A 13,178-nucleotide genomic window follows, 5' to 3' on the forward strand; every position below is an offset into this window, starting at 1 on the left:
GCTTAATTCTTGGTTAAGAATGTATTTCTCTTTCTGCACTGCAATGTACAGGTCATTTAGTTGAGAGGGATAGAATCATTTATAATTGAAGCTGAAAGCAATGTGCATTAATGGGCGGAAAAGTGGCACATATTGTACCTGCATGGCACTGCACCCGTCATTTATTTCCACCATATTTGTCTCTGGCTTTGAAACTGAGCATCAGTCAGACATATCACTTCATGGTGCCTTCAATTCATCAGAAGTGCATTGTTATAAAATCCAGTATGAAACCCAGTGTGAATTCAGTTTAGGTTGAGAAGGTGTGATGTCCTTATCCCAGATTGTATTCCAGATCTGCACAATTCTTCTGTAGCATTTAGAAGAAATTTTAACTCATCACTGTGTTCTACTTGTTACATGAATGTTCTGTGTTTTTGTCACCAATTTCTGTCTGTTTTTTAATGTTGGTTCTCTTGGATTGGGATTTCATGGGTTTCTTTGCTATCCAATGAATGTTTGGGGGCTCATACTGAGTTTGCTCAGCTGCCTTGATGATGGTTATCCATGTGGTGTGCACAGTAAAAGAAAGAAGATAAATACCTTACAGGAAATATGTTAAAGAAGCAGTTTAATGATGCATGCTCTTGTATTCATTTTCATTCTGGCAGATGCTTTGTTCAAAAGTATTTGCACATGAGAGACAAACAGAGGGTATGGAATATTAGTTGTAATACCCCTTATTTCTATTTTCTTCTGTGCTGGTTGTACTACTGCCATAAACCGACTGACACAACAGACAATGCATCAGTATCTAACAGAATACGATTTGTATAAAGCTTCTACCAGAAATGGCACCCCTCTGCTGGGATTAGTTTATAGAATGGAGCATTAATGTAGCAGGTAGAACTGTGATATGCTGAGTGCAATTGGTATTCTGTTCTTCCTGTCTCTTGTTAATCGCCGGACCTTGATCAATTTGATGATCGTTACCAAATCATGTGATAAATCGATGATCAATGGACAACTCTGGAAATACATTCTGTTTGCAATCATAGCAGCCCTACTGTTATTAGAAGCCTCTCTTATTTTTCAAATGATCGGGTAAAGTTTATATTACATCCATTTGTTCATATGGCTCCCCACAATTTCATATTGTTATTTTGTTAAATGGAAAGTTATGCTAAGATGTAGGCTTTTATAAATTACCTTTTGAAACCTACGGCTTATGGTGAGCATTGCATTTGCCCCATACTCATTCACATGCCACTAATCAAAACTCAGATCAATAACATAACAACCAAAGACTTAGGGGCAAATTTGCCAGCGACAGCTTTGCAGCTATAGCAACACTTCGGCAGGCGTAAATTCGCTACGACAACGCCAATTCCCTAAAGTGCAAAGTTACTTCCAGGGAGCCGAACGCTGGCATATTTTCGCTAGCGTTACTTCGGCAATCAAAGCAAAGATGCGCTAGCGTTGCCTAGTTTGCATACGGCGGGAAATGATAATGTTGAGTGGACGTATATGTTGCAGGAAAATACATTAAATTACACAAGTCCAGGGAACCTTAATAAAGAAAATAGAGTTGTTATATTGCCCTACACATGAGCCCAGTGTATAGTTTATTTGCCATAAGTTATAAAATGTAGTGGGAAACCCGGTTACCCAAAAATAAATTACAGACATTTGCAGAATATCTCAATTGAGGAAGTCCTATGCACTCCATTGCACTTCACCTGGTCTGAGCTGGCGAATGCAAATCTGGCGAATGAGGTAACCTTCAGTAAAATCCGCATCTTAGTGAATATGCAGAGTTACGTCCGTTCACCAGAGCGAAAATTCGCCTGGCGTTAAGAGTGCGAATCAACACTAGTGTCTATCTCCTTCGCTAGCGAAGTGATGCCTTCGCCCGTTAGGGAATCTGCCGCTTAGCCTCTATAAAAAAAACATCACATTGGATTCCATGTGTCAAAAGCTGTTGTACCTCAATAGAACCATCACATTTACATGTATCAAGAAATGGAGTCATCATCTAGTTATTTGCTTTCTATTATTTTAGCATGAATTTCCATTTAGCATTTATATGCATCATATCTGTACAAGTGTCATGAATTTATAAAAGCAGAATTTTGAGCACCTATTTTTTTCGTAAGAATTGTTCCCTACAGGTGATCTATCGCTAAAGAGGGTTCCAAATTTGTTGCGTTTATAATCTTATTAACGTATAATCTTACTAACTTGCCTATCACTTACCAAGTGCTTTGGATGTAGCACATTGTTTGTATATTGTGCCTGTTTGTTTATTCTCTATTTGTAACCATGTCTTATTTGTTCTGCATGTTTCTGTGTTTTGTATGGACACATTTTTCCATTTAATTGCTGTCTTGTAAAATTCACTCTGAGTGGGGTGTCCTGTGGCTGAACTGCAGCTCCCATTACCTGTTATTGCGCTGCAAAGCGAGCTTTATCGAAGGGGAGAATCCAGTCTCAAATTCATAGTAAATGTAATTTAGAGTCCTACTCTTATACATGCACTATATTTGGCTTTGTAGTTTAGCTGGTATTTTATGCTATTTGGCACATCCTCATACTTTGTCCCCATGGTTACTTACAAACATATTCATTCCATCCATCTATATCTGGCCGGGCAGGTATTACATTTTTCTCTGTGGCCACATATAAAAGAGCAGAATTGCTTGTGTCCTCCTGCACAATTTTTGTATATGTTCCCACCTACAATATCCAGGTGAGCTGGGAATGGTAAGATGGGAGTAGAGTTGCCACCTGGCAGATATTTTACTGGTCTGGTCAGTAAAAATGATGGTTGATCCCAATGTTATTAATAGGAAAAAAAGATAAATAAATAGGAAGGCCGATATTTTTTCCAGAAAAGGTGGCAACCCTAATGGGGAGTTGCATAGAGTTCTGTAGGGAGAAATAATACAGCAGCCCTATGTGATTATCACATGTTTCAACATTTCTTATGGTGCTTCATTCAGGGGTGTAACTATAGAGTAAGCAGACCCTGCGGCTGCAGGGGGGCCCAGGAGGTATAGGGGCCCCATGAGGCCCTAATTCATATACAATTTCAATAAATATTGGAGAAACAAGTCAACCTCTAAACATTTTGGGGGCCTGAAAAATAATTTGCTGTGGGGCCCAGTAATATCTAGTTACGCCACTGGCTTCATTCCTAGTTCCTAATTAATGTGAAAAGTATTAGTGGTGTAGAAGCGCTATGACACTTAGGGGAATATATATCATGATGTGTAAAAAGTGAAGTGAAACATTACCGGTGATGTTGCTCAGGGCAACCAATCAGATCTTTACTTGTATTTTCTAACTGTTGAAATCTAATTGCTGATTGGTTACTCTGGGCAACATCACCGGTAATGTTTCATTCCACTTTTAAGAGGCCTTTTTATTAACATTCTCTTGTAATGGCTTGTAATTTATTAAAATATCCGAGTAAAAATAGTAGGAACGAAAACGCTGTGCTAAAAAATATGAAAATATCTGAAAATGTGCGTTTTTCAGACAGTTACAAGTGAAAAAAAATCCCTCTAAAAGTCTGAATGGCTAAAAAAAAAGGTTTAACAGATCAGTGCAGCTCCCAATGACTTTTATAGGACCTCGACCGTTTTTACTTGCTGACGTTTTATATTAGAGTTTTTAGTGTTTTTTACACTAGGTAAGTTTGCCGACTCAATAGCTACCAGCATTTTAATTCCTGCCCTGCACATTGCAGCCTGTAATGACTCCTGAGGTGGCGTTTAACCCCCCCCCCCGTCGCGCTTACCTTAAGATCTTCGACGGAGGTCAGCGGGGGCTACATCGCTAGCACACAGAGCGAAATTACACTTTCTGCGCTAGAAAAGCTGAATTTCCAGTTTAATAACCCAAAATTCGTCTCTTAAAGTTACCAAGAGTGGCTTTTTGCCGCCCCTGGTAACTTCTGGGGAGATGCCGCCTGAGGTAAGGTTCTCATCTTGCTTCATGGCAAAAACGCCCCTGCCTGTCAAACAGGCTCCAGGCAAGCCAACACATTCCGTATTGTATCATCTTGTAAACATTATCCAAATGGATGGCCAGAGCCAGAGGGAGAAGTAAGGATTATTGGCAAAATAATATGAAGTACAAACAGTATACAATATAAAACATTGTGCATGTATATAGTTCACACATTGGTTTGAGACTGTTCTCCTCCTTTTATCTGAAGGGTTTGCGCATTTTTGTGTTTCTAACTTATATCTGAAACAAAATGTCCTGCTAACTTTAATGATCGCCTGCCAGCACCTGTTGTAAATGTGTGTGAGAGAACTGTGTGTGTGTCATGCGTGTGTAAATGGACAATGAAATCCATATCTTTTTGCTTCAGTATTACATGACTGTAATATAAATATACCTGCCAAATAGCAGATGAGTGGTCTTTGTATGCGCAAATGTTGTGAGTTAAGGCCCATTAAAATAGTGATGCATAAGTTGCCCACCTGAAATTAATAAATAATCATTTGTAATTACCAGTACCACCATCTCAATGGCAGGTAGTTTTCACTTGCAGGGTAAGTATGTCTCACTCTGCCATTTACAAAATGACCCGCTAATCTTGTGATTTTATTTATGCTGTTATTCAGTGCTAGAAGCCGTGGGAAAAATCAATGCGGCACTTCTTAGCGGTGATTCCTCCCAAACCCTTGCAGCCCTCCAGCTGCCCGAGGCACAGATGCCTACAGTTCATCCATTTGCTGAAACCCTGTATCATATGGAACTGCAACATCTGCAGAAACAGAACCCTGCGGTAAGGAGACTGATGGAACCTTTGCACCCATTTCCATTTGAAATGTTATTTGTACCAATAGTCTTACTAAGGGGAATGCTTTTGTCAGTCAACAAATCAGAACTGTGTATGGCAGTAGAATGGGCAAGATAGATAGATGATTGAATAGATAGATAGATAGATAGATAGATAGATAGATAGATAGATGATGGGTGGATATCTAGTATAGGTAAATCTTCATAGTAATGATGGGTGGATAGATAGCCAGACAGACAGAAGGAAGGGCGAATGGATAGGTGAAGGATGGATGGATGGATGGATTGGTGATCATCTCAGAATCTTGTTTGTGCACCAGAATGGGAGACCCAATGTCCATCCCCATGCCCTGGCTACACAATTTAACGGTGAAGAGAATGGGGGAATGTGTGGAGAACAGTGACATCTAGGAAGTGCTGAATGGAAAGTGAAAGTAATTGTCTGCCCCACCTCTAGGCCTAAGGCATAGAGGAGGGGCAGACACTATTTGATTGACAGCTGAGATTTTTAAGTGAGCTTACAACAGCTATGAATGCTTTAATAAAAAATAGAAATTGGATTTCATGTTTAATTTGAAAAGGTCTTTTTATTATACAGATGTTTGTGTCTGGGTGACAGGTCCATTTTAAGGCTCACATGGCCTCTTTCTGCTTTGAAGTATTCATATGATATGTTTATGTGTCTGCAGTCCTATCTGACCCAGGAGGAGCTGTTCATTGCTGTTGAGATGTTGTCTGCTGTTGCGCTGGTCAATCAAGCCCTGGAAACCAATGATCTGAACGCTATTCAAACTCACCTTGCCAGCCATGCTATAGGCCTCAATAATCTTGAAGAAGACAACATGCAACGGTGCTTACTCTGTTCCTAATTACTCTGCTTCTAGTTCTGCCCATTTCTATTGAGTAGGGATATATTTATGCTAAATTCTGTCAGTTCTGTGCTGAGGGCCATTTGCATATGAGAAGATATACAAGATATAATAGTTGTATATAGCTTTATAGGTTTTAGTCTATGGTACTTTCACTGACAATATGTTGGCTGGGAAAATCTCAGAGGGCTGTCAGTAGCACTTGGCATAACAGAGGAAAGACAGATAAGAAGTTACCTGAAAAGACAAGGTAGTAATATAAGCAACATGGAGTGTGTAAAGTGACTGTTTATACCCCTTTTTAAAGGAGAAGGAAAGGTTAAAACTAAGTAAGCCTTATCAGAAAGGTCCATCTAAATATACCAGTAAACCCCCAAAGTAATGTTGCTCTGAGTCCCCTGTCAAAAGAAATACTGCATTTCTTTCCTTCTATTGTGTACACATGGGCTTCTGTATCAGACTTCCTGCCTTCAGTTTAAACATCATTGACCTGGGCAAGAGCATGCTCAGTTTGCTCCTCTCCACCCCCCTCCCTTCTCTGCTGTAATCTGAGCCCAGAGCAGGGAGAGACTCAGGCAGGAAGTGATGTCACACCACATTAATACTGCAGCTCCTATTCTAAACAAACAGAGAGTTTCTAGAGCTTTTTACTCAGGTATGGTAAAATATTCTACAGAATAAATATAGCATTCTAGCTTGCACTATTGCAGCTAATCTATTGGCAATAAAATGCCTCCGTAGCTTTCCTTCTCCTTTAAAATGAGCTCAATGAATAGGGCTTGTGCTGAGCATACTTTTTGTCAATTGTTTTAATTAAGAAATATCTGTGATTTCTGTCGCTAAACAAGAATCTGAAGTCAGATTCACTTCTATGCCACAGAAACTCAGAAGAGCTGATAAAACTAATTACCAGTCCATTGCAAAGCCCCTAATAATAAGATGCTCGAAGGCTGCTGCTTAGAGAAGGAAGAGCTTTGTTTGCTCAAAGGGTGCTAGATAGCTTTGAACAAACTGCTCTTCTTATAATGGAAGGGGTTGTTGGAGCAGAGACACACGGTCAGATTCAGGGAGATTAGTCGCCTGGCGACAAATCTCCTCCTCTTCAGGGCAACTAATCTCACCAAACTGCCTTCCCGTAAAATAGAATGTAAATCATGAGCGGGATAGCACTCGGATCGATTTGTTTTCTGAAGTCGCTCGAATTTCCTTGTGAGGCAACTTTGGGCGACATCAGAAAACAAAGTGATCCGTGTGTCATCTAGAATCTAAATTGCTGGCGGGAAGGCAGTTTGGGGAGATTAGTCGCTCCGAAGAAGAGGAGATTTGACGCCGGCGACTAATCTCCACGAATTTGACCGTGTGTCTCTGCCCATTAGTTCAGTGAAGATAGACCAGCTCTAAAATTAGTGCTTTATAATGGCAAAAAAATAGGAGAATATGGATTTTTAAAAAAATGTAAACTATATACAGAATGTAATTTCAACACAAATGTGTTTTAGGTACTTAAGCACTGTCCCTTTAAGTTTAGATCAGTGGTTTTCAGAGTTTTTAATTTCAAGTCTCCATTTTTGGTTTGTTCCCCTAAATCTCCCCCCCCCCCCGCACAGAAGTGCTCCACTGCTTTAATTCCAGTAGTATCCAAGATAGTGAATAAACTTTACTCCCCAAATCTGTATAAACTGTCCATCAGGCTAGGTCCCACCATCCAGAGCTTTGGGACACCCGGTGGAAGGCATCCCCAAAATATAGAAACTGCTGGTTTAGATCTTATCTCATGGAATTATCTTATTCACTTTACAGTTATACAGGAACACTGGCATCATTGAGGAGAGAAGCTCTGCATCAAGGTCAAAGCTATCTGGGCTGGACTGAAATTCAGAAGTGCATTGATGGTGTTAATGATGACATTCAGGAGGAAAATGAAAGTGAGTGCATTTATTTACTTAACTGGCTCTTTGTCTGCAAGAGGAAGGTAAAAAAAAACTTCTGAATCTTTTCCAATTGCCTGGTGAGGCAAAAAAACTTTTAGATTGGTCTTTATTTTTTTTTAGTTGCTGTCCTCTTCTGACCCCAGCAACCCAAAACTATTGCTCTGTTACAATATTATTGTTATTGTTAATTCATATTACTTATGATTGTATTTTGGTTCTTTTTATATTCCAGTTTCTCATGCAAACCACTGCCTGGTTGCTAGGCTAATTTGTACCCTAGCAACCAGATAGCTGCTGAAACTCCAAACTGGAGAACTGTTGCAGAAAAAGCAATTTGAAAACCTCAAATAAAAAATATAAAGTCCAATTGCAAACTGCCCACAATATTGCACTCTACATCATACAAAAAGTTAGTGAACAATCTCTTTAATATCCCTTTTAAGTACTGGAAACTGAAACAGCACTGCATATTCTAGATGGGGCCTTACTAGTCCTATGTTGGACCCGGGTATGTAGCCCACGGATGACACTTGTATGTTTTCTCTGCCAGCAGAAAAAAAACCAATACCAAATAAACATCCCAAAAAGACAGCCTGCGATTTTAATGGCAAATGCCATTGGCTTTTATATGGGGTGGATATCTCACTTGAGCATTATCGAGCTTTAATACACCCTGGATGGGCACAGGGCCAGCTATCACTAAAGTCAGTGGGTGCCTTCACAGGCTGTTTGGAGCAGTATTGGGATTATATATATGGTAAATTGTCAATACAGGTATGAGACTTGTTATCCAGAATGCTCAGGACCTGGAGTTTTCTGGATAACGGATCTTTCCATACCTAAAGTCTTCTAGAAAATCACGTCAACATTAAATAAACCCAATTGGCTGCTTTTGCCTCCAATAAAGATTAATTATATCTTCTTTGGGTCAAGTACAAGCTACTGTTTTATTATTACAGAGAAAAAGGCAATCATTTTTGAAATTAAAATGGATTATTTGGATAGAATGTAGTCTATGAGAGACTATTCAGAGCTTTCTGTATAACAGGTTTCCAGATAACGGATCCCATACCTGTATTGCACTGGTTGTTTCCTCAACCTGAGCTACTGGGATACAAAAGCGTGTTTCGATCAGTTATTTCAAAAATTGGATTATATAAAAATACATATAAAAATTATAAAATGGAGTCTATGGGAAATGGCCTTTCCGTAATTTGTAGCTTTCTGGATAACGGGTTTCCAAATAATGGATCCCATACCTGTATGGAGTTCTGTTTGCCTTGCCATTCTTTATATTTTATTTTATTAACATGTATTTATATAGCGCCAACATATTGCGTAGCACTGTATATGTTTTTCATTTTTCCTTGGTAAACTTTCTTATCTCACTGTTTTTTCCTGTAAAAGCAGTGGCACACACATCAGTCTCAGGTGTTTTGTAGCCCTTTTGGCAGCCAAAAATATATCCAGAATGATTTCTCACTCATTTTAAAGCCTTAGTGCGTCTGGCGGTTGTCGATGTATTGATCAGTGTTTTCTAGCAACAGTGACCTGACCTGCACATTCAATGAAAGGGAACCACATTTGGTCATTTTTTCAACTACCGGCAGAGCTGTTTTGACTTGAATGGCAAAATTGCAGAATTGCTTTGTGTGCCTTTAACTGAAAGCTGGAGGAACATGGGGCATTTTCTCTTTCTGTTTCAGGCAGCAACCCTTGAAACCTCTCCTGCTTCCTCCAAATGACTCATTTTTGTGCCAAGAACCCACCAGTATTAGCATTTTCAGGCAGTTAACATTACAGCGTCATTATGGGGGACCGTGATGGAGTTTACAAGAGTGGTAGTAGCAGTTTAAAGGGGAAATATACAATGTAAAATTGCTGATTTATTTAGCATATTTGCATCTTACATTATTTTTTCCCCCTTTTACACTGCTATTATCATTAATTTGTAACAGGAGCATTTCTTACTGTTCTGTCTGGCCATGTACCAAAAGGTGAAGTTAAAGGGGAACTTTTACAAAAAGGAAAATTTAATATAAGCTTCATCATACTGAAATAAAAAACTTTCTAAATACAATCAATAAAAAATTCTGTACTGTTTCTGAAACAATCAAGTTTATCTTCACTATTCCTCTCTCGGCATCTGTTTGTCCTCATTCTGTCTATTCAGGAGTTGGGTGTCAGATGAATGATCCAATATATCTTATAGGGGGGCTCATTTTGTCTAGAAGATGTATTAAAGCTCACTGTTAAAATCCCCAGACATCATGTCTCTCTACATGCAGAATTTGTGCAAAAGGCAGTTATTTTGTTAGATTTTGTTTATACTGGAATCAGTTATTTGAGTGAGCTCTAATACATCTGCTTGGAAAGGTCCGGAGCCCACAGTAAAAATTGATTGTATTTACGTTTATTATTTCAGTATGAAGAAGCTTATGTTAAATTTTCATTTTCGCTATAGTTCCTGTTTAAAGATGCTCAAATTGTCTCCTGGCAAGTGTAGTTTGCCTACATCTAGGGGGCTGCTATTCTTGTAATACAAATTTCCCGTGATCTATAAGTATCTATATGTAAGAATCAGGCCGCGGACCAACAAACTGGAAACTCAGATTCTTATTGCATTTAAATATTACTTTTTTCATAACTGCAGCTCTTGTATTATGAAGAATTATATTCCCCTGACTTCAGAGTCACAGGCCTCCCATAGCCTTTACATTTACCATTATCCCTTGGAATTTGTCAAGTGTTCCCCAATGATTTTACTGTGGGATATTTGATGTTATATCAGATAAATGTAATATGTTTGTGTGCCTTTCAGGGATTATTGCAATTGGTGTCATTAACGATGCAATTGTCCAAGGAGATCCTGAAAGCACCTTAGCAGCACTTCTGTCTCCCCAAGCCAAACTTCTCGATGTCTCTCAGGAAAATGCCTGCCACTACCAAGATGTCCTCCGGCAGGCCATGGACCAGAAGTGGAAGGTAGGAGTGACCTTAATGTTTCCTATTAAAGGTGGCACATGATTTAATTTTATCTAAAAATGCTTTTAGCATCTTTGTAAATAACATAATTTTAGTTAAGTAGATCAGTGTTAGGTCAGGGTGCACTGACCGGATATCAGCCCGCGTTTTGTATTCAGGTGGATTGAAGTGGACCCGCTCCTTTGTTTAGCCCCAATGAGGAGCTACACTGAGTATATTTAGGCTCAAAACTTTTGTGTATCCACACTAAAATCCACTCAGCGTAGCTCCACACAGGTCCACACCATGCCTGTCTATGGGACTACACCAAGAAGCAGATAAAAGCGGACCGGTTTTCCTCTACTTGCATACAAAACACAGGCTGGGGAAAGCAAACAATTAATGTGCCCCTGTTCTCAGAGCAGTGACACAGAGAGAGATGTTGGCCAATTTTCCTTTCTGGAAAAATGGTGGCAAAATGAATGCCATTGCCCCCCTCCCTGTTACTTCCTATGACACTTAAACCATTCTTTGGGGGCCACAGCCCTTAGGCACAGTGGCAAAACTGAAGCAAATCAATATTTCTGTCTCTGCATACTTTCCAAACACAGCAGCCCTGTCTCACATTCTGCAGATTCCATAGAGCTAGTGTAATATAGAGTCCTGCGTGGAACCAATTTGTTATAATCGACCCGCATACTTACCCGCTACCTGACCCGCAAGTACTTTATCCGAAACCTGATCCGCGACCTGCTGAACATCAAAAAACAGGAAGTACTGTCATTGTAAACCGTGATCAAAAAAAAGAAGTAAACCAGGAAGTGCTGTCATTGTAAACCAGAAGTGACATCATTAGAAGTAGGCATGATCAGAAAAAAAAGGAGTAAAGCTCACTATTGAGATTACCTGCGACCCGGTGAACCGCCGACCCGCATCTATACCCGCTCCCGAAACTTCTACCTGCAACCCGCAGGGTACCGTAGGTTTTTGCCGGTAACCCGCGGGTACCCAACCTGCTGCAGGACTCTAATATAAGGGGAACATTTTGCACTAGGTCTATAGTACATAGTACCTGCTCATTGGTCCCTATTACTAGACCTGGTGCAAACTTTGACCTGTTTATTGCATATAGTTACTCACCAACATATAGGTTCTGCAAGCTATTTCATTTTACAAAAATGAATACAGTGTTAAACTAAACTTAAATTACAAAAATACAGTGTTAAACTATCAAACATTAACCACATTTCTTAGGAGACGGTGTGCTTTATTTATTAGAGTACATAGCCAGCTACTATACGTGTTGCCTGAGGTGCTGAGAGATGGCAGTTCTGGTTAAATCTGCCAATAGCTTTAATCATTTATTTAGTAAATCAAATAATGTAAAGCACACTCAGTAGGAGGTACTCCCAGTCTTTGGCCAATGTGTAAAATTGATTGGTCGTATGTTATTTGTTATACTAGATGCCGGGAGCAAATGGTCAGACTTGAGTTATTTAGGCTTCTCCATGGGGCACCATAGTCTTAGCACATTTCTCAGTGCTGTGCCAAGCTGCTGTGCCCTTGTGTATGTATATTATTATTATTTACATAGTGCTAATATTATGCACAGTGCAGGAGTCTGGGAGGAGGCCAGGTAGTAGAAGGTTGAAGTAGTGTCTGGTAGTTTATTATTTTTCTATAATAAAATATAAGAACATGGAGTGGATGTTCCTCATATCCTCTGGGTTTTACAGGATTCCAAGAGGTAAATCTATATCAGTTTGTATGAATAAACAACTAAAAGGCATCAAGATGATGTCAATATAAAGATAATACTGGTGCATACAGCACAACAGAGTGAGAATATTTGAGTGATTTTAATGATGATCATTATGAGCACTAACAAGCAGCTGCAGCCCCGTACGGTCCATTTAGCTTAATTGTATTTGTGCATAATGGAAAGTGGTTCCCTTGTTTATAATGAACATGCACATTCTTGTTTATCCTCACAAGTAAGAAAAGGTTTTTATGTTCAGTCCCATCTTTAAAAGAGACAAATGGAAGAGAGGGGTTATAGAAATAAAGGACTATACCCTGGCTTTCCTGAAAGTTATGAACTTGCAACATGGACATCAGGTTATGGATAGGGATGAGCAAAATATTTTGCTGCGTTTCAGCGAGAAAAAACGCCCATAGACTCTAATGGATAGCAAAAATAATGTTGCCAAAAAAAAACTGCCCATTGACTTCAATGCATTTGCCAAATTTGTTGCTGTTGTGTGAATTTTTGGCGAAATGGGTCTGTTTCGCCCAACACTATGGAACATGCATCAGTTTACTTTGTGCGTATTGCAGTGACTATATAAAAAATTCACAACCTTGCCATTTGATTAATCAGATTTCAAGTGAATGGCAAGAGAATCCAGGGCAAGTTGCATTGTTGTGAATGCAGCAGCAAGTAGTCTCCCTTGAAGCAATGCCAGAATTCAGGCAGGGCTGTAGGGTCTAATTTGCATTGAGAATACAATTGTTTGTTTGGTTTTATTTATACCTGACAGGAGTTAAGTGTCTCTTGTGGCTCACTAGACATTTATAGAAGAAAAAATAAAACTGTTGCTGCAAATAAATTCTTTACTTG

The 13,178-nt window shown here is 39.3% G+C and overlaps 1 protein-coding gene across 3 annotated transcripts in view; it reads left to right on the forward strand.

The window, feature by feature from the left end:
• Positions 1–13,178, forward strand: part of iqgap2.L (IQ motif containing GTPase activating protein 2 L homeolog) — a 174,560-nt gene that overhangs the window by 113,019 nt on the left and 48,363 nt on the right. For all 3 annotated transcript variants that reach the window (XM_018265345.2, XM_018265360.2, XM_041568925.1), the window contains 4 exons: positions 4,617–4,780; positions 5,484–5,644; positions 7,464–7,588; positions 10,416–10,579. In XM_018265345.2, the coding sequence (XP_018120834.1) occupies positions 4,617–4,780; positions 5,484–5,644; positions 7,464–7,588; positions 10,416–10,579 (614 nt within the window). The remainder of the gene's footprint in view (positions 1–4,616; positions 4,781–5,483; positions 5,645–7,463; positions 7,589–10,415; positions 10,580–13,178) is intronic.

This window comes from Xenopus laevis, chromosome 1L (genome assembly GCF_017654675.1).
Source record: "Xenopus laevis strain J_2021 chromosome 1L, Xenopus_laevis_v10.1, whole genome shotgun sequence".
NCBI classification, from domain to species: Eukaryota; Metazoa; Chordata; class Amphibia; order Anura; family Pipidae; genus Xenopus; species Xenopus laevis.